The following is a 20,827-nucleotide window of genomic DNA, read 5'->3' as shown; positions in this document are numbered from 1 at the left end:
AAAACAAACGAAGCACAAAGTTTAGAGTGTTTTCACACTTGGAAGATTTGGTTTTATTAAAATATACTTTGAGATTGCTCTTAGTGCAGTTCATTTCTGTAAGTGTGCACCCAACAAACAGACCAGAACCCCTGAAGAGTAGGGCCTCAGTATGCTTATGAAACAAACTTACATTTCTTTTCTCATATCATAGTCACAATGTTGCTCATTATAGTTCAACATAAGCATCATGATCTTGTTTTAGCAGATTTTCATCCTTTAGACATAATAATAGAATTCAAAAATAAGTTTGTCCTTAGTATATGTCATAAGCAGTGTTGGGAAAAGTTACTTTTGAAAGTAATGCGTTATGTTACTTTTGCGTTACTTTTTCTGACCCGGCAGTATTCAAAATAATGAGAATTTTCCATCACAGAAATGTAAAGCTCTGCCATCTTCATTTCTGTCTCTTCCTGCATTCTCTTATTGTGTGTGATTCAATGTGATTATGTTCATTTTAATTCAGCAATCTATTTTTAAAAAGCGAATTAACTAAACTATAAAATTAACTCGTATTACTTTTTTTTTTAAATAATGCTTTACTCGTAACTTAGAAAAGTGATATTATTACGAAACTCACGTTACTTGTAATGCATTACCAGTGGTGTAAAGTAACTAATTACAAATACTCAAATTACTGTAATTGAGTAGCTTTTCTCAGAAATTGTAATTTACTAAGTAGTTTTAAAGATGTGAACTTTTACTTTCCCTTGAGTACATTTTTAGTGCTGTATTGGTACATTTATTCCCCTATTTTTTTTTCAACCTGCAGTCACTACTTTATTTTTTCTTGTCTATGGGGGTTAGAAAAATCACTCCTGTAATTCCTGTCCAATCAAATCACACATAGAAGTAGAGGTAAATCGCGTCATAATGAACTACCTCAAGACATGGGTGATTTATAATTGCAGAAAACTGTTTGAAAGCATTAAAAGTGTCCAAGAAGAAATTCAAAATCTTTACGCACATTGACCCAGAGACTGTTTAGATGCACGTCACTGATGACAAGATGACAGATGTTTACTGTATGAAGACCGAAATTGCCTTAAACACCCAGCAGGCAAAAGATGTCGACATGACGTCAGATTGACATAGTACCCCAACATCATGGAGACATTGCATTTTGTTAAGCAATGAAAATCGAGTTGATGTCAGAACTCCACGTCAGGCCAACATTAATGTCAAACCTAAAATAAACCAATTATCAATGTCTAATGATGTTACATCTTGATGTTGTGTGGACGTTACCACTATGACGTCTATCAGATGATTTTGGTTGCCATACCTGACGAGTAAATGTCAGTATTTGACATCAATATGACGTTGGTTTAAGATGTTGGCTCGACGTTGGATTTTGGTCACTTTCCAACACAACCTAAAATCAACAAAATACCAACGTCATTTAACGTCGTTATTGGACATCAAAATAACGTTGTCCTCAGACGCTGGCTTGACATTAAATTTTGGTCACCTGACATCACAACCTAAATCTAACCTAATATTAACGTCTTATGATGTTGTGTGCCTGCTGAGCAATAATTAAATGCTCTACAGAATGTTACGTTTACACACATCCACAAATTAGATGTAAATGTATCAGCTTTATACAGTTTAATATTCAATACCCACTACTCTTGAGAACTTTTGAAAGGTCGACTTTTTACTTATACCTTGAGTAATATTTGCAACAAATACTTTTACTCTACTTGCGCTTCATGTTTGGGCAAGAAACGGTACTTTAACTTAAGCATGATTTTTCAGTTCTCTGTCCACCTATGTGCATTACTCCCAACACTAGTCATAAGTATATTTCACAGTTAAATTCATGTCATAGAAGCTATTATTTGTATAAGTTTGATGATGGACCACAACAAAATGTGTTATTTTCTTTGTTTAGAAACCAGAGATCTGAGGTCTGATCTTAGCCTCATTTTATTGCAGACAATTTGACAAGATCTAGGATTGTTTGGTGTTTTGAAGCTCATCCTAGGGTTGTTGTCATGGCAACAGCTCTGTTAGCTCAAACATGTGAGGGAGAACAATTACTTTTGGTAAAAACAAGGTAAGATTGTAAAATTTCAACTTCAAGAAAAGGTGATACTGACAGTCAGTAGCTAGCGCTGCTATTTTCTGATTATCCTAATGAATTGGAGAAAAGAAAATAATTCATAATATGAGATGGTGATTTAAATACATGTTTAAATATAAATGTATAGCATGCCTAATGCCATTTAAAGGTATTAAAATGCAGCTATAATGAGTCTAATAAAATGATACGTCTATACACCAGCTATGTTGTTCCAGCACTGTCCACATGAGGAGGCTCTGGCACAGGCAGAACTGCGCTGCTTGTTGGAGACTGATCAAATGTTTGGCTCTGCTGCTGTTCCTCAAAATAACTACAGACTACAGAACGTACGGCCTCAGCATTAGGATCATCTATATAGACTGTAGACACATCTGTGGGCTGTGGACATTCATTCTGACTAAGTGCTTCGACCCACTCATCTTTAAATGGGCTGTTGTGAACACTACAGATGTTGTGCAAGATACAGCAAGCTACAGCCATCTTGGACACCAAATCGACGTTGCTGTCATTTCTGTTGTGCAGACACTGCCAGCGTGCTTTGAGGCGCTGGAATGCCTGCTTGATGACTTTAAGGCCTTGATTTAGTTTGATGTTGAAGGTTTGCTGTTGTGGGGTTGGATTGGGTGCTGAAGGATAACATTTTAGCAACCAATTCTGAAGAGAAAAACCCACATCTCCCAACAACAGAAACCCCAACGGGCGTCCCATGAGTTCTTTGGGCGGCTGACAGCAAAAACCTCCCTGCTCTGCCATAGTCCACAGTTCTGAGCTCTGCAAGATGGTCATATCATCTGTGCTGCCTGTAAAACCAGAACACACGTCCCAGAAATTACCATGAGCGTTCACCACTCCTTGAAGAACCACAGAGTGCCACCCGCTTGAGTTCCAGCAGTCCTGGCTTTCCGTGGCAGGCAGGTTAACAGGGATGTGAAGGGAATCGATGACACCGATGCAATGAGGAAAACCCCATAGGCTATGAAACTGCTCCACGTTGTCCTCTAGTTCATGTTCAGCTGGTAGCTGCATGTAGATGGGTTTTAATAACAAAATGATGGCTTCACACACCTCCCGCACACATTGACACACAGCAGGGATTGGCACCCCAAAGAGTTCGCTTAAAAAGCAGTACTCTGTGCTGGTGGACAAACGCATTAAGGCCATGGCTATGCATTTCTCCAGTGTTATAGTTTGTTCTGTTTGCTGTATGTACACTTGCTCCAGCTGGGGCTTGAGTTTCGTGCTCAGGAGGAGGAAGATTTCTCTTGTGACGTGGAACTTGTCAAGCCAGTCTTCCGGTCCAAACTCGGTCATCACCACTCTCTCCCACCAGTCTGGGTCTGAAGGGATTGGGACATGATTTGGCAAATCTTCTTCAGTCGGTGATGGGGACTAGATTATACAGAGAGTAAATAACATTACATACATGCGTTTACAAAGAGTCATTCTGCAGGTCAAGCTTTAATATATCGAATTGGTATTTTATTTTCTTCACATTCTTGATCACAAACAAATATACTCAAGTAGAGTCAAGTCTTAGAAATTAATGTAAACATCCACAGAAATGGGGTTACCGTTCTCGTGCTCAAGTAATTCTGGAAAAGATGCCTTCGATATCGGATTCGTTTGTGAATTTCTGCTCGCCTTTCTAATATATAGTTGTGGATTTCTTCTTTTCGGCGCCTAATTTTGGATGCAAGCAAGTATTTCATCTCTGCGGCATCTCTCGCCTCGTCCGTTTTCAAGTACGAACGTGGCATTTTATGTGGAAGGTGTAAATACTTTACACGGTAAAACGGGTTATTCGTGATTTAATAACGACTGATCACAGTCAAAGTGGACAGCAGCATGATCATCAGTCACATAACATTGCAAACGTGAACTAACTTACTAAGCAGCGCCACTTCCGGTTTCCCCAAGTCTTGACAAAATAAAGGTTTTTGTTTTAAAACAATGGTACATGTGTATTGGAGTTAACATCAACATTATTAGTAGTAGTATTTGTTCATTTGTTTCTACATATATTTAATTAATTTCTTCTCCTATATTCTGTTTTAATTAGAACAGTTACACCGGTACAGTGGGTTTCATTATTATAGATCAATAGTTGCTGATAGTTCACTACTATTATGTACTAGTGTTCATTTACAAGGAAAAATAATCATATACTCTATATGATATACTCTATAAAATAGTTTTAATATGAGAGAGTACACGTCAGTCGTCATAAATTTAATCTATTCCCAGTATTTCTTTATCACAGCGTGCAAGATTTTGCATATTTTACAGATATATTAAACCCAAGCATATATAATCAATTTAATGTATTTTTCCGTACAGAATAATGTACCAATCTTTGCAATTAAAAAAATACGTCAACGTTTTTGTTTTGTTTCAAATTTCGTGACGTCACCGTTTAACTCAGTCCCATGATTCCTTGCGGAGCCATCGACAACAACAGCTTCGTCTTGCTAACAACATCGAAGCGGCGAATAAAACATTATTAATCACATATTTCCCATTTCACCCCAAGATTTACAGTCGTCGGTTTTGCTTTGATCAAGGTTGAGCCGATCAGATTAGGAATTCGCCGAATAGCGTTGTCAAGGTAGGTCCGATGACCGTGGGATCAAATTAGCCTTACTAGCTGCTCAGTAATCCATTGCAAAACACCAAGATAATTATAGCCAGGGCGTATAAACGCTAAATATATTGTTGTTTACTTAATGTATATAAATTGTTTTGCTTGATTTGATATGCAACAATACGATTATTCTACGTTAAATGACACCAGTGTTGATAATTAGCTTTGTTGACAAAGGAATCTCGTAAATCTGCATTCAGTGCTAAGAATGAATGTGAGACTGTCGCTCTTTGGCTTTACGTTGATCATTTGTTTTAAAGTCACCCGTTAGTAAAGAAGCATTTGACGTTCTCGTGTTACAGTTAAAATATATATATCGGCAGATTTGCTGTCATTGTTGGCGTAGTCAACAAAGGATTGTATCAAAAGCGCATTGTCTCCTATTAAATCGTCGTGACGTGGCAGCTGCAGCATATTCTTGTTTTGTGTTGCTATTGTTTGGTGGATGTCGATTGAGCAGCTGTTCACTAACACCTGTTTATGTGGCATTGAACAGATGGCATCTGCTGACGAGACTTACACTCTTCTGCCTCGTTAAACAGCAAATAAATGACCATACTTCAAGTGTAGACCTTTAACTATTCATGTGCATCATCGTGACCTCCTAAATTTGTATCTTACACTTCTATATTCTAAAAAGGTGTTGTTTTCCCTGCAGTTCAGGTACCCCTGGATCTCCACTTTCCCAGATTTCAGAATAACATCCATGGATCAGGACTATGAGCGCCGGTTACTGCGGCAAATCAACGTCCAAAATGACAACACCAGCCCTATGGTTAGTCTGTCATCTGGAATACTGCAAACTTGAACTTGAGTTAATTTGATGACATGGATGTCTTTTGGCTACTCAAATATGTTAATTCTATTGTTATTTACAGCCCCTTTAATTGTTTTAAACCGTTACAAGTTTTTTTTAAACTTTTGACCACAAAAGAAGATATTTTAACAAATGAGCAATCTCATGCAAATGTCAACCATGCCATGAAAAAATAAGTTTTTAACAAATGGGCGAAACTCTTTTCAGGTTTTTTGTGTAGTCTTGAATTTTTACAGTACTGTAGAAAAAATGTTTTTGTCAATGTTTTTAAACAATTATATTTAATTTACCAAAGGCACAAAAGTGGCAATTTCACATCTGTCACATCCATACAGAGAGGTGTCACATCCATAATTTTTCTTCATTAATGCAAAAAATAAAATAAAATCAACGATTTTTTTTCTATAGAGAGCCAACTCTTATCTTTTTGATTGATAAATATAAAACAATTTTACCTCAATAATTTTTTTCCTACTGTGGAAGTCAACGGTTACATGTTTTCAGCTTTCTTTAAAGTACACTCTTTTGTGTTTAACTGAAGCTCAAAGCTTTGTAACCACTGAGAGCTGCTTAAATTAGGGCTGGGCGATAGGCAAAAATGCAATCTCCAGGGTATCCGCAGGGTCTTAAAAAGTCTAAAAATATCTTAAATCTCCAAAGCTAAAATTTAGGCCTTAAAAAAATCTTAAATCTACCGAAATATTGTGTTGTAGGTCTTAAATCTTTTTTAACTGGTCTTTTCCTTTGTTCATGTATAGCTACCCAATCTGGCTATTATCATACAATCATGTATGCTTATAAATCACCAACTATCCTAATCTCAATACATTTTTTTAATTTAAAAATAGCATTTTTGAATCTATTTGCCTTGTTTTAATCACTTTCTTCACAGTAACTTTTGATTAAATGTTCTCCATTTATTTATTTCCAAGGATATATACCTGACCTAAATTTATTATTATTATTAAATTGTTATTATTGTATTATTAAATGTATTAAATTATAATCATTTTTTGATAAGCAAATCTTTTCCATCTGGAATATTTGAAAAAAATCCTTAGCATTTAGCCCTGTGTAAGTCTAAAATTTCATTAGTAATGGTCTTAAAAAGTCTTAAATTTAACTTGGTGAAACCTGCAGACACCCTGAATCTCAATAATTTTCCATATTGAACGATAACACTCTATATTTCTATAAAAGTTGTTAATGCTTCCAGATTTAAAAGAGTTATTTAAGCCACATCAATTAGAGGGTCCATTAAATGGCATAACATATTTTCGGTGCCCGAAAATTCGGTACATCTCTAATATCAGCACACTTTTAGATTAAATAAGTCCAGAGCTTATCGTTGTTATTGATGTAAATTTTATCACGATTCGATATAATATCGTTTATCGGCCCAGCCCTAGCATAAATATTGTGTTAATTTTCATTTTTGTGTGAACTATCAGTTTACATGGATTGACTTGTTTTCTGACCATTAACTTTATCTTATTACTTCTTTTTTTGTATACAGAAAGCAAAAGATGTGATCTGTCACCTGACCCCGACCCCTGAGTCACCACTGTCATCGCCAAGCAAACATGGGGACAGATTTATACCATCCCGAGCTGGAGCCAACTGGAGCATTAATTTTCACAGAATAAATGTGGGTGGAATATATGAAAATATTAGCAGTGGTGCAAAAACTTTTCCTAAAAAAGCAGCAAGTTCATGTTTTTTTCACCCTCATTACAGGAGAATGAAAAGTCGCCAAGCCAGAATAAGAAAACCAAAGATGCAACGTCAGATAGTGGAAAAGGTGAGCCTAGAAAGTACCCTGTTGATTTCATCTTTCTTTATAAAACTGATCACACATGACACAAGTCAGTTTAGAAGATAAGTTTGCCTTTAGTCTTATCAGTTTATGAGAAATGTGCATAACATCAAAGACCATTATTGTTGTTGTGCATTGTGTAATTTTACACGCATGTAGGTTTTTTTTCTTCTTATTAAAAAAATATATTAAAGGTTAAATGTTTTTGTTAATTTTGTCTGATTTGGTTATGCAGCTTTTGTTACAGTTCTTTTAATGCAGTTATGTATTTGAGTAAAAATGATAACATTTATTACAACTTTTTAGTGAAAATGTTATCATTTATAAAATAAAAATTAGAAAAATGTGTGTTAAAACACAAAACATTTCTGAGTCTGTTCAAGCAGTGATGCTTTGTTCTCCTGTCTTTTCCAAAGTAGAAAAAGAAAGAAAAAAAATTGATCCCAGTTCGATGGTTGATCCCGGTTAATGATGGACGAATGTTTTGGAGGCAGTGTGTCAATACGATTAACGCAATATGAGGTCGAATTTATTTTTTAACGTGCAAAAATTATGGACGAAAATTTCGGATTCAGTGTGCAATATCCATACCCATGACTTTAAATCACAGCATGAAAAAATCTAAACAGAAGCATTTGTTATTTTGACCAGTTGCAATAAAATACACAGGTTGACAAACATCTTCACGCCAACTACAAATAAATTAGGAATGCACTGATAACATTTCTTTTGATCCGATCCCGATACCAAAAATTGAAGTATTGACTGATACCGATCCGATCCCGATACTGTAGATTTTTTATTTTTTTTTAAACAATAGTTTCTATAGTTCTGGTGATAAATTCAAATAATATATCTTCTTTGGTGAAAATAACAGACCTATAGGCCTACTGTATATGACAGACGGCACAATCTAAATAAAAACATGATGCTTGCTGTAAACTAGCTTATGCTTCCTTTTTTAATATTAAGATTTTTCTTTGAAATCTGTAATAGGCTACCACTATTGACCCTAATCGTTGGTAAAATAATTAGCCTTTTAGCAAAGCCTTATATTTTCCTGCAGGTTTGACACAGACTAAACTAAACTGTCTCAGGCCAGTTTTACTAAATAAACATTACCTTTTCTGTTAATGACAATCCATATTGCGCTAGACAGTTTCACTTTTATTAATTTAATCAACTACATTGACCACAATGAGCCAGGCTTTACAAACTATTCGCAGCACTGAAAGTATTCCCCTCAGAAGAATAAACTCGGTCGGAAGGATGAGTGAACAGAACGCATTGTGAGAATAATTTTACGGAGCAGTACACATCACGTCTGCACAGCCGTTGCGTGAACGAAGTACTTGATGCAGTGTCTGTGGACACTTTCTAAGCTTTCTAGGCAGCACAAAGGGAAGAAATCAGTACGTTGAGGATCTGTCCAGTGTATTATTGAGCCTTTTCTCATTTAAAGTTTCAGGTTGGCCTACTTTGTGTGTGAAGAGCAGGTAATAACCCTCTCCAGTGTTGCAAATGCACAGCGCAACATGATTTAGAAACAGCAGTAAACTCCTTGTTGCAGGTCTAAATGAAACCATTTAATGCAAAACTAAATGCATTTCCTCACAGATTATTAACAGGAACAAATAGTCTTGAAGAAAGTTTTTTTTGTGTGTCTTGAATGCGACAGGCAGTTTGAATTGTGAATGAATGAAGAATGATTTAAAGGTGCAACGGTGGGAAGCGCTGAACTGAACATGAATTTAAGCACTTAAATATTCATCTCTACTTTACATTAAACTATAGAATGGCATCAGAACATTTGAGATATAGTAGGCCTAAATGACAGCTTTTTAGTGCCATATAATAGGCTACCTTCATGGCTTTCATTGGCTTATAAATTACACCGAATATAGCGCGTGCGCAAGATCGGATTTGGATCGGTACTCGCTGACAGATACCTGATCCAGCAAAAATATGCTGTATCGAACTGATATCCGATACAAGTATCGGGAACGGTGAATCCCTTTTACAAATAGAGCATCAACAAAAATAAAAATGCAATGAGAAAGGGTCTCTGCTTTAAACAAACTGCGTCTTTGATTGCTCGCATTCTCATAATATACTCCGCTGTTTTGTATCAGACTAATGTTGTTATTTCTCTTGTTTACTCTGTTGTTTGGCAGCGGATGGCTTGGCGTATTCTGCTCTTCTGAAGAATGAGTTGCTCGGAGCAGGCATTGAGAAGGTTCTGGATCCTCAAACAGAAGATAGAAGACTACAGCCCTCCACACCCGAGCGGAGAAGCCTCTTTAGCGTAAGCGTCTTTTCATTATCCTAGGATTAGTTTATTTGAGTGCTTTTAACTCCAGCAGTGGACTTTGTGTTTGTATGTTCAGTATTCACTCAGTGCCAAAAGATCCACGCCCGATGATAACAGTGTTTCACCGTACTCCCTCTCCCCTGTTAGCAGCAAAAGGTAAGTTGAGTCTTAGGGGACAAAAAGGGGAAATTAATTGTATTAATCAATAGTTATGAGTTGGCTTTGTTTCCATATCTGATACGGGTTGGAATTTAGGTCGGTATTAACACTAAATTTGTATGAGATCAATTTGTTTTTACATCTGATCTGAGCCATTTCCAAATGTGTTTTTTTAGATCAGATACATGTCCGTTATCTGGACATCTGATTTACATCTAAACATTCATATCAGATTCTCTTTTATACTGTTATTCATTTTTTACCATTGAATTGTACAGATCTGTACAGTTTAACATCATATGCCTTTCTCCTTGATCCATAAACAAGCTCTTTCTCACTGTTAGGCCTGTCAGAGAATTCTGAAATCAAGAATATCATATCTATAAGCAATTGTTTAGTAAAAAGTTTGCAAAAGTAAAAATTTGGGAATGCATGCAGGTCAGAGTTCAGTCAGACTTTACAGATAATATTTAATATTATAGTTATATAAAAATGACTATGAGAATTTAATAGCCATTTTGCAATATTCTGGCATCGTTATTGTATAGCTGCAAAATTAAATGCACAAAAGAAACCTCCTCCAAGCATGTGCAATATTTCAGGTGATTTAGTAAGTGTACAAATAGCATATGGGTCACAACTGAAAGAAAGTGTATTCCAACACAGGGTATATGCAGGGTCTTAAAATGCCTTAAATTTCACAAACAATTCTTGGCCTTAAAAAGTCTTAAATTGACTGAAATAGTGTTTTTGTAGATCTTAAATCATTTTAAGCAGGTCTTAATTTTTTCTATGTCCATGTAAAGCGACCCAATCGGGCCAACACAACCAATCACTAACATTTCATCTCAATAAAAGTTTTATTCCCTGTGATGGGTTGCAGCTGGAAGGGCATCCTCTTTGTGAAACACTGGATAAGTTAGTCGTTCATTCCACTGTGGTGACCCCTGATTAATAAAGCGACTAAGCCGAAAAGAAAATGAATGAATGAATAAAAGTTTTCACAAAAGTTTATTTATTAACACTATTTATCAATATGGTTTAATTATCTTCCTGACAATACCATTGGTTTTCAATGGTTTTATTAATGTTTTTAACTGGGCCATTAGAAAAAATCTTTAGCGTTTAGCCTTCTGTAAGTCTGAAATTTCATTCATAATGGTCTTGTAAGGTCTTAAATTTGACTTGATAAAACCAGTAGAAACCCTGCAACAGTCAAAAAAAAAATCAGATACAGGCAACAGATTGGAATTGGGGATCAGGCTGTGCAGTGTAAACTGGGCCAAAAAGGTGGCATATTTTCAGACATGTTTATAATTCTTTTCAGACCCTACAACAGCAATGTTATACCTTCAAGTGTTGAAAAATAGTGGAATTATCCTGATTTTAAATCACAATCCATTTTTATTTCCTGTCAAATAAATTCTAAATGATTATTATTTTATTTAATACATATCTTTAGTAATCCAATACATCCAAAGACCTTTTAAGTGGTTTCCTAATTTTTCCTACAGCCATATAAATGCATTTTTACATATATACACTAGTCAACATTTGTAGCTGAAAGTTGTCCTAAAACAACTTTGTGTGTTGAACAATACACACTTTTGACATTTATGCCTGGTTCACACCAAACGCAAAGAGAACAACCTGAGTATAGCGTCACTCGCTCTCGATTACTCACAGGACGCTTTTGTGTTTTTCCTGCTGCAAACTTTCCATCCAAATTGAATTATTTGTCTTAACTTGTGCGGGAGACATGATGGTGGCAGATTCTATGGATTTGCTGCAAATGCGGCAGGCGTTTCACATCATTGTTGTTGCCCGGCAGAAATTCGCCTCTATTTGCGCATATGCATTGACTTTTTATGTAATATACTCTTGTGAATATTAAATTCGTATATGGTGTGAACCCTTTTTATTAGCTTCTGTTTTTTGTTTTTTTTTAATTATGTTGACTGCTACTGTATAAGTAAAAAGCATTATATTAATCACTTACTGTTTTCCTTTACAGTCAGAAGCTTCTCCGGTCACCAAGAAAACCAACACGCAAAATATCTAAGATTCCTTTTAAGGTGCTTGATGCACCAGAGCTACAGGACGACTTCTACCTCAACTTAGTGGACTGGTCCTCTTTAAATGTCCTCAGTGTGGGACTGGGAACATGTGTTTACCTATGGAGTGCCTGCACCAGTCAAGTATGAATGATAAATCGTTGTATTCAACTCATCTAAATAAATCAGATTGTGTTTTTAATAAGTGTATTCTGGTATTTAAGGAAGACTTTGTTTTGTCTGTAGGTGACGCGGCTATGTGACCTGTCAGTGGAAGGCGATTCAGTCACGTCTGTGGGCTGGTCAGAGAGGGTGGGTTAAAGTTTTGTAATATTTTTTAGTTATTAATTTAATTTTTTTCATAAAGTCTATACCTGGGTTTTGGGATCTGACTGACTGCACTGCTTTTCTTATAGGGAAATCTTGTTGCTGTGGGAACACACAAAGGCTTTGTACAAATTTGGGATGCCACGGCTGGCAAAAAACTGTTTGCCTTGGAGGGACACACTGCAAGAGTTGGTAAGAGTTTTTTTTAAAGAAACTATTTAAGCTGTAAGATCATTTATTTACATTTATTGGTTAAACTGTAGGTATTTAAAAATATATCATTAAATAATCATTTAAAGTCATTGGTGACATTAAAGACTTGGGTTATTTAGCAAAAATCATTGTAGTCATCAACTTTTATTTTTATTTTTGCAAAGAGACCTAAATAGAAGCATAACCGTTTTCACCATTTATAACAATAAATGTTGCTGGACCAGATTAAAGATTGCCTTATGCTGAGTTTAAAAATTACCAAGCATTTCATGGGTGTAAATTACACTTTACAATATATTGAGAGGAACCTATAAAAAAAAATCTCTTTAGCTTCACAACTAAAGGAAAGTCCACAGTCAAATTTCTGATTTCCTGTTGATTGTCTTTCACAGTCTTATCTAACTGTGTGACTCAAAGGCATACGTGGTGTGAACCGATTCTAAAAACTTTTCCCTCAGGTGCTTTAGCGTGGAATGCAGATCAGTTGTCATCAGGCAGTCGTGACAGGATGATCCTCCAGAGAGATATCAGGACTCCTCCTCTGCAGTCAGAGCGCAGGCTGCAGGGCCACAGGCAGGAGGTCTGCGGGCTCAAGTGGAGCACTGACCATCAGCTGCTGGCCTCTGGGGGAAATGACAATAAGGTGACCACTTTAACATCATGAACACTCAACTTAAAACCATTTGGTTTAAAAACATCACAAATCAACTTTTAAAGTAATGTATACAAATGTGTCATATGAAAAATATGAATGATAGATGGATATATATATTCCATATTACAGTTCATAGAACTATTTGCGGAACTACCCATTTTTTAGCATGTTCACACTGCGAGAACTAGCAAGGCTTTTAATTGTAGGAGCACCACTTGGGAAACTAAAATAGCTCTTACTTGAGAGCAGGGTCTAATCCAGCACAATAGGAACTACAGTCTTGAGATAGATAGATAGATAGATAGATAGATAGATAGATAGATAGATAGATAGATAGATAGATAGATAGATAGATAGATAGATAGATAGATAGATAGATAGATAGATGCAGATTTAAAACACAGGCACAGTATTTTTCAATAACTTTTACAAGACATACACATTTAATAATAGTAATTTATTTATTTATTTAAACATTTAGAAAGTGGCAGCATTTACCTGTTGCTTTTGTTTGCACTGTTGTGTTCTTTTTTTTTTTTTTTTTAGCCTTTGTGGTATGTAGGGCTACAAGTTGCCATCTGAGTCATACTGATGATGCATGGGGCAACTTTTTGAGTAATGTGGTCTGGCAGTGTTGCAGAGCTGTTGCTTGGCTACTTTCCTATTAAGAATGAGCAACAGAACTGTGTCTGGATACGATTGCCCAAATAAGTTGCTCTGTGTCTCACTTGGTTACCCATTAATGGGATCAATTTTCATAGTTGTCCGGCTACATTTCCCAACGTTACCCTGACTTCCTTTAACTACCCTGTGCAAAAACCTCTATAGGGGAATTACCAACCTACGTCACACAGGTTCAACTGCGCATTCCGGTTGCAAAAAAAGGCCGGTTGCAATAGCAAACATGTCATGTTGTGCAGTAAATTTTACCGTACACCACACTGCTTTTAATGCCGCCCGCACACGTCTTTGGCTAACAGTCATCATAAGAGCTGAATAGAGTGAGGACCTAATTAAAAATGCTCGACTCTGCAGTTTTCATTTCATATCAGGCAAGTTCACGCTATGCTGAATCATACATATTACTTGTTTTTGATTTCAGCAATGATTTCAGCAAAAACAGTTAAATGTGGTGAATTAAACTGCAGACACTGAATGCTACGAATGAAATGTAAACATGTAAGTTCACACACCCTGCCATACATGTGCAGTTCGCTGTCAGAATGCAGTTGTTTTGCTTGTTGATGATTACCCAGGCCTTGTACAGTTTCGTCTTCTTTCCTTGTCTTTGGCTAGGCATAACCTCAGTTTTCAGCACTACAAAGTTTTGAATCTGGTAATCGTGGAACATTATTTCTTGCACATGACCACACAGAACTAAATTGTAGGCATCCAAAGACTTGTAGGCCTTTAACTTCTCTCTTGTGAAATCACTTTGAGTTTCAATGAGATGGTTGTATATTTGGGGCTGGATACTTGGCCATTTCATCTTATCAAATATCCATCGGGAGGGTGCTATTGCAAATGGACCCGGTCAGACGAACACCGCTTGCTTTGTTAATTTTGCCGAATCACTGTGCTTATCACTGGGTGACGAGCTGTTATAATATGCTGAAAGCATTATGTAAACAATATATATAATATGTAATCAATTAAACTTATTTCTAATACAACAGCAAACTCTGTACCGCATCGGATGTCATTTCACTCGCTGTAAATGCTAGCGCTCCTGTTTTTTCTGCAACCTCGATGCGCACGCATCCTGAATGTTTACAAAACCGGTCATTTGCCTATAGAGACAAAGCGATTATTTAGCTGACTGTAAGCATTGCTGTTCTCTTTGCAGCTGTTAGTGTGGAATCACTCGAGTGTGTTACCGATGCAGCAGTACACTGAACACTTGGCCGCAGTGAAGGCCATCGCCTGGTCTCCTCATCAACATGGGCTGCTGGCGTCTGGAGGGGGAACGGCGGACCGCTGCATCCGCTTCTGGAACACTCTCACAGCACAGCCATTACAGTGCATTGACACCGGCTCTCAAGTCTGCAATCTGGCCTGGTCCAAACACACCAATGAACTGGTGCGCTCATCCTCAATAGTCTGAATAGTTATTACAAGTATTATATTTACATGCAAGACTTCCTGCATGATCTAACGTCTGTCTTCTGCAGGTCAGCACACACGGTTACTCTCAGAATCAGATCCTGGTGTGGAAATATCCCTCGCTCACTCAAGTAGCCAAACTGACCGGCCACTCTTATAGGGTGCTTTATCTGGTAAGCTCTCTCGCTTATTTGTTTCAAGAGTGCATAAGTCGAGTCAAGGCATTTGAACTTGAGATTTAATGAAAACAAGTAATAAACTGCACGACAATTCTACTGTCAGACTCGGCGGTTGTTAATTGATTGTATATGTTTTTGTATAAGCAATCAGTCCGCATCTCTTTATGGTAATATATCGGCTGGTTTATGGATTAAAGCTATGGGCAAGAGTATGAAAAGAGCAAACACTGATGGTTTATTAATTATATGAAGGATATGAGTTGCATGTCTTTTGAATAATTCAACATTTTTCTCAGCGCAGAATCATTAATTACTAGTAAAAATCTAAATCTAATTCTGTTCTAAATATCAGACCTGCAGCTAATATGTACATGTCAGTTGTGCATCTGTAAACATCGATTGGTTTGGGTTAAAACATTTTAGACCATAAAAATAACTGACTGAACGTTCTGGAGCAGCAAAATGTATAATTTATATATAGCCTAGCTACAACACTTATTTCTTAAGTTTATTAAATAAATAGATCCTATTATATGTCGAATAAAAGTTAACCAAAACAGTGAAAAGCAAAAATCACCTTTGAAGATTGTCATGTTGTCGTTTTTCTTTATTTTAACTTGTTCCTCTCTTAGGGGCCGATCACACTGAACTCAATTTTACTTTCCAAAAAAGCGAGGCACACCACAATGCCTTTTTGTTGACAAGAAAAAAGAAGTGCGATGCGCTTTTTATGTCGCTAAGCAACAGCTGAATCAGCTGTGTAATGTGTGCCAGTGTTGCTGCTGATTTTGGTATAATAAATTTTTTATAATATTGTGAAATTCAAGATTTGTGATTCATACAGCTCCGGATAACTCAAAACAGCAACCACAAGTCTCTCCTCGATCTTTAAAAGTCTCCATAGTCGTCTAGACAACACAAACACTGCTGTCACCTCAACGGAAATCCTGCCTCTGCTTTCATTTGATGAATGAAAAAGACGCGACTGACGTAACGTGTTTTTTCCGCTCAGAGTTACGTTTTTTTTTCGACTGCAAGTGCACATCGCACAATAGCAACACTGTGAGGCGCAGCAGGCAGTTAAAATGCGAGGTGCATAAGCAGCGCGCAAAACGCTCGCGCGTTAGTAAATCAGTCATAAAAGGTGCCTCTCAATGCAAAAAAACATGTTCGATGTGATCTGCCCCTTAAAATGTTGGCCTGTTGAATGTTAAATGGATCCAATCCATGTTCAGTTAAACTGATTTCAAGTAAGCTAGTAGATCTAGCATGAATCTTGCTAGTATTGTATAGCACTGTATAGGGCTTCACAATATATTGTTTCAGCATTGATATCGCAATGTGAGCATTCGCAATCCGCTTGTTAAGCGTGACGTCACGCAAAGTGGCTTCCAGGTCCAATCGCTCTATCAAACTGTATGAGGAGACTCATCAAATGGTAATAATAAACGTTTACAAAGCGCTATAATACTTTCGGATAGTCAGATCACAGCATATGACATGTTTAGTTTGTATTATAATTTATTATTTGCATGCATTTCTTTAATGCTCTTAATAGTATGATGACTTTAAAAACCTTCAGGTATAAGAACTTTTACCCTATTTTGACCATAACTGTGATTTATTTTTATCATTCCGTTTCTGTCCTTGAATACTCTTAGATATTAGATCGGGAAACGAAGAAACACTTTATTTCAATTGTATTTTTTTTCATTGTATTTATAGATTATGCATGAAAATACTGACAATACGTGCAGAAATGCACTGCAAATAGCACAGACCACAATGAAAATGTGTTGGGGGGATCCCAAAAAGTTCATACATTGTTTATTAGATTTTATGGAGATGCACTCCCACTGCAGAATCATCTTACTTGATCTAACATTATAAATTCTTACTAAATAGAGATATTATGTCATCTGGTGAAATTGTATTTATATCACAATATATTCATTCATTTTCTTTTTCGCTTGGTACCTTTATTAATCTGGGGTCACCACAGTGGAATGAACCGCCATCGCAATATATATCGCAAAATAAAAAAATATTGCAATGTTGGATTTTTCCAATATCACGCAGCCCTAGCACTGTATGCAATTGACTAATATCAGTATCAAAATCAGCTGAAGCTTATTTATTAACGTATCAGACAAAAAAAAAATCTTATCAGTGCCTCCATACGCATTTATAAAATAAACACTATATTAGTCAAATTACCCATGATGCTGTAGAAGATGGTGAGAAAAGTGAGTCCAAGGAATGCTGTCACACAAAACACTGAATAACATAAACAAGTGTGTCTCCATATGCTCACAAATTATTGAAATATTTGAGTAGTCAATTGACTTTTGTTATCTGCAATGCTTCATTGGATTGTAGCTTGTGTTTTATCCTCCATTTTAAAAATAATGTGTATTTATGGTTTGATTTTGAAGGCAATGTCTCCAGATGGAGAGGCGATAGTGACGGGAGCAGGCGATGAAACTCTGCGCTTTTGGAATGTATTTAGTAAAACACGATCAACAAAGGTGTGTACATCATTTCATTTATTGTTAATAATCCTTAAAGGTGCAGAAGGTGATCGTCTTCAGAAATGTTTTGTTGTGCTGGTTGAAAGTCTCCACACATTCCAATAGTAACGATTAAAGTAAATGATTAAAGACGACTAAAAATGTTCATCCAATTAAAATTTGTCAGGCGCATAATTCTGATAAGTAGCTCAAACTGTCTGTCAACAAATGTAGATTTTGCGTGTACACATGCGCCGCGTTCACATGCACGAGAGAGCGGTAAAAACATGCTAAATCAAAACTTTTTCAAATCCTGAATCAGTATTGGAGTTACTTTTACACGCTGGAGGAAGAATCACACCATGGCTGAAGTATTTCTTTTAGACAGGCAATGTTATGTTTTAAAACTATTGTAGTCACGCAAAGCTGATGTAGATTTAGTTGTTTTATGAATGGGTTATATGCACAGAAGTGTTGTTCAGCAACTAAATTCGTCCGGCGAAAGATTAACGTGACTTCAATTTTATAAGGTTCCATTAACAGCATCAATAATGTAGATTTTTATTCAGTTTAACGACAAAACCGAAGTAAATAGCGATATTCCGCCTAGCCTGCTTTACTGAGCTGAAGTAAATGTCATTTTTGAACAATGACAACCTGTGACACACTCCCTATTGTTTACTGTACTACTCTGAATATTCGGTCTAAGTAAGTATGGCTTAGTAATAAGTGTAATTCCTGCACGCCGCCAGCCAAGCACTAAGCATTCAGTAGTCGCTTTAGGACAAAGCGCGTGAGAGTGAGACCAGTGATCATGAAATATTGCACATTATGAGAAGTTTTGCTTGCTACACAACTGAAAACGTGATGGGTAGATATAATAGTTTTTCATTGGGAATTGTAGTATTATATAATACTATAAAGTTTTCTAACTGGCGAATGCCATGATGTTGTGGGGTGTCTACTGTCATCTTTTAATGTGCGTGTTCGTGATTTCAGGAGGCGTGGCTTTAGGATGGCAGGGGTGGGACTGTGTTTTCAAAGATATTATGCTAACCGGTTAGCATTTAGGCAGATCACCTACTGCACCTCTAAATTCAAGTCTCTTCATATTATAGGCTAATTCTCTCTTCTCTTCTGTTTTCCAGGAATCTGTGTCAGTTTTAAACTTGTTCACCAGAATACGATAATTGGGCTTGTAAAACAGATTGAATCTTTATAGCATATCTTCTTCTTCATCATCATCATCATCATTATCAGTCGCATACAGTAGACTGGACATTAAAGAACAAGTTCTACTGCTTGCTCTCTTTCTCTCTCGCTTTCTCTCATCCACACTTTTTTCTCTCCCCCTGACATTTCATCTTAAGTTCAAATGTTGTTTACTTTTATGTGTACAGTTCAGTTCATGATTTTATGTGTGCTTGTTTTGTTTTTTTTTGGATACAAAGACATGTCCAAGATGTATGACGTATGTTATCCAAGCCTTAAGCCAGAAACAATGCCATTTGAATCAGGGTGTAAAGAAAAAGAAAAAAAAAAGTAGCCATTGTGAACAGCTGCCTCTGGAATCATTTGTAAAGCATTCTAATGAGTGATCTTTTGATTGTGAGGGTGAAAACAAATGTCTATGGAAGAAAATTCAGTTTTTAACTTGAGTTGCTTAAGATTGATATTGAGTATTATAAAACACCCTGGATAAAAAGAAACCTGTCATGCTTTAGTGTCGTTTGTTCAACACATGAACTACCCACAGTGTCTTTACACTACTGTTTTACCATTTATGAGGGGAGAAGAATATTAAACCTATTGTACACACAAAAAGCATCTTTGACCACCCGTCACATTAAGTTTGGTTTAACTTGTGACCAAAATACTATTGCATGATAGCAAGAGTTTTTAAAGGGCACCTATGATGAAAATCATCTTTTGTAAGCTGCGTGGACAGAACTGTGTGTAGGTATAGTGTGTCCACAGCCATATTGGGGTAATATAAACACAATAAGTCTCTTTTTATTAATTTTTTTTTTAAATGTTCTGACGTTAAAATAGGATTCAAATCCCTCCTGTTTTGAGGTCCACTACAACGTGATGTAGAGTTTCTTTGCCCACCAATTAGATTGAAAGCCGCGTGTTAGCGTGTTTTTGATTTCGTAGTAACATGTATAATCATATACACAAGACAGGACGTGCACAAAGCAACTGGAATTAAAAGATCTGTTCAGCTCTCTGTGATCATCAATCATCATCAAATGTGATCAAGAGTGAGTTTTACAATTTTAAAACGGTGCATTTTTGTAATGAATTACAGCGATTTACTTCAGCTTTACTCTATCACCACAGCCGCATGTCAATACGATTATAAAAGAAGACACTTCAATCCCAGTTTGTGGACGTTAAATCAGGTTTATTTTGTACGGATATCCATACAGCAGTGGATATTAAGGTGTATCCTGTCACATTGGCCGTGCAAAGTTTATCGTGGGTGAACTTTGTATCCACGTTGTTGCAGAAAGGCTTAAATTAACCCCACAACAAATACATCAAATAATAATCATTGGTAAAGTTCTTACTGTAGTATTTCTCACAAACGTTACGTGAGATCCGCTTCATGTCTGTCACTGTGCTGTTTATTTGATGCAGCTGAGGCAAATATTGAGGCACACGGGAATGCTGGACAGGAAGAACTGGCATTAAAGGCACAGTCAACAAAAACAGCTACCTTGTGTTCAGAACAGAAAAATCTGAATGTAATAAAAAAATAATCTGACGGGTGTTTTGAGCTGAAACTTTATAGACACATTCTGGAGACACAAAAGACTTCTCTTAAATCTTGAAAAAGGGGTAAAATATGTGTACTTTAAAATACTGTTGTTATTTTGTTTGTTTGTTTTATTATTACAACTTATTTCTG

General features: G+C 36.4%; 2 protein-coding genes across 3 annotated transcripts; one reads left to right on the top strand and one right to left on the bottom strand.

Annotated features, from left to right (window-relative positions):
• Positions 1 to 20: 20 nt before the first annotated feature.
• Positions 21 to 4,010, bottom strand: LOC130233620 (uncharacterized). Its single transcript, XM_056463750.1, has 2 exons — positions 3,700 to 4,010; positions 21 to 3,517 (listed from the first exon to the last, which is right to left on the bottom strand). The coding sequence occupies exons 1-2, from the start codon at positions 3,883 to 3,885 to the stop codon at positions 2,330 to 2,332; spliced, it is 1,374 nt and encodes a 457-aa protein (XP_056319725.1). The 5' UTR covers positions 3,886 to 4,010; the 3' UTR covers positions 21 to 2,329.
• Positions 4,011 to 4,539: 529 nt separating this feature from the next.
• On the top strand, positions 4,540 to 19,622 carry fzr1a (fizzy/cell division cycle 20 related 1a). 2 transcript variants are annotated; one of them, XM_056463749.1, is made up of 14 exons: positions 4,540 to 4,733; positions 5,433 to 5,544; positions 7,103 to 7,234; positions 7,324 to 7,387; positions 9,577 to 9,707; positions 9,790 to 9,869; positions 11,887 to 12,070; positions 12,173 to 12,238; positions 12,343 to 12,445; positions 12,925 to 13,109; positions 14,968 to 15,201; positions 15,293 to 15,397; positions 17,839 to 17,931; positions 19,062 to 19,622. In XM_056463749.1, exons 2-14 carry the CDS (start codon positions 5,476 to 5,478, stop codon positions 19,101 to 19,103), a joined length of 1,488 nt encoding a protein of 495 aa, XP_056319724.1. In that variant the 5' UTR covers positions 4,540 to 4,733; positions 5,433 to 5,475; the 3' UTR covers positions 19,104 to 19,622. The 2 variants fall into 2 exon arrangements, with proteins under 2 accessions (XP_056319724.1, XP_056319723.1); XM_056463748.1 differs by having other exon boundaries at positions 5,428 to 5,544.
• The last annotated feature ends 1,205 nt before the right edge of the window (positions 19,623 to 20,827 follow it).

Source organism: Danio aesculapii, chromosome 8 (genome assembly GCF_903798145.1).
Source record: "Danio aesculapii chromosome 8, fDanAes4.1, whole genome shotgun sequence".
NCBI classification, from domain to species: domain Eukaryota; kingdom Metazoa; phylum Chordata; class Actinopteri; order Cypriniformes; family Danionidae; genus Danio; species Danio aesculapii.
Note: the sequence above shows the minus strand (reverse complement) of the source record. Positions and strands in the feature narration are given on the sequence as shown.

Excerpts from the sequence above, each read along its gene's own strand:
- LOC130233620 (XM_056463750.1), bottom strand. The coding sequence starts at position 3,885 with ATGCCACGTTCGTACTTGAAAACGGACGAGGCGAGAGATGCCGCAGAG. Across the intron at positions 3,518-3,699 it reads ATTACTTGAGCACGAGAACG|TCCCCATCACCGACTGAAGA; the intron begins GTAACCCCATTT and ends TGTATAATCTAG.
- fzr1a (XM_056463749.1), top strand. The coding sequence starts at position 5,476 with ATGGATCAGGACTATGAGCGCCGGTTACTGCGGCAAATCAACGTCCAA. Across the intron at positions 12,071-12,172 it reads GGAGTGCCTGCACCAGTCAA|GTGACGCGGCTATGTGACCT; the intron begins GTATGAATGATA and ends TTTTGTCTGTAG. Across the intron at positions 15,398-17,838 it reads CTTATAGGGTGCTTTATCTG|GCAATGTCTCCAGATGGAGA; the intron begins GTAAGCTCTCTC and ends TTGATTTTGAAG.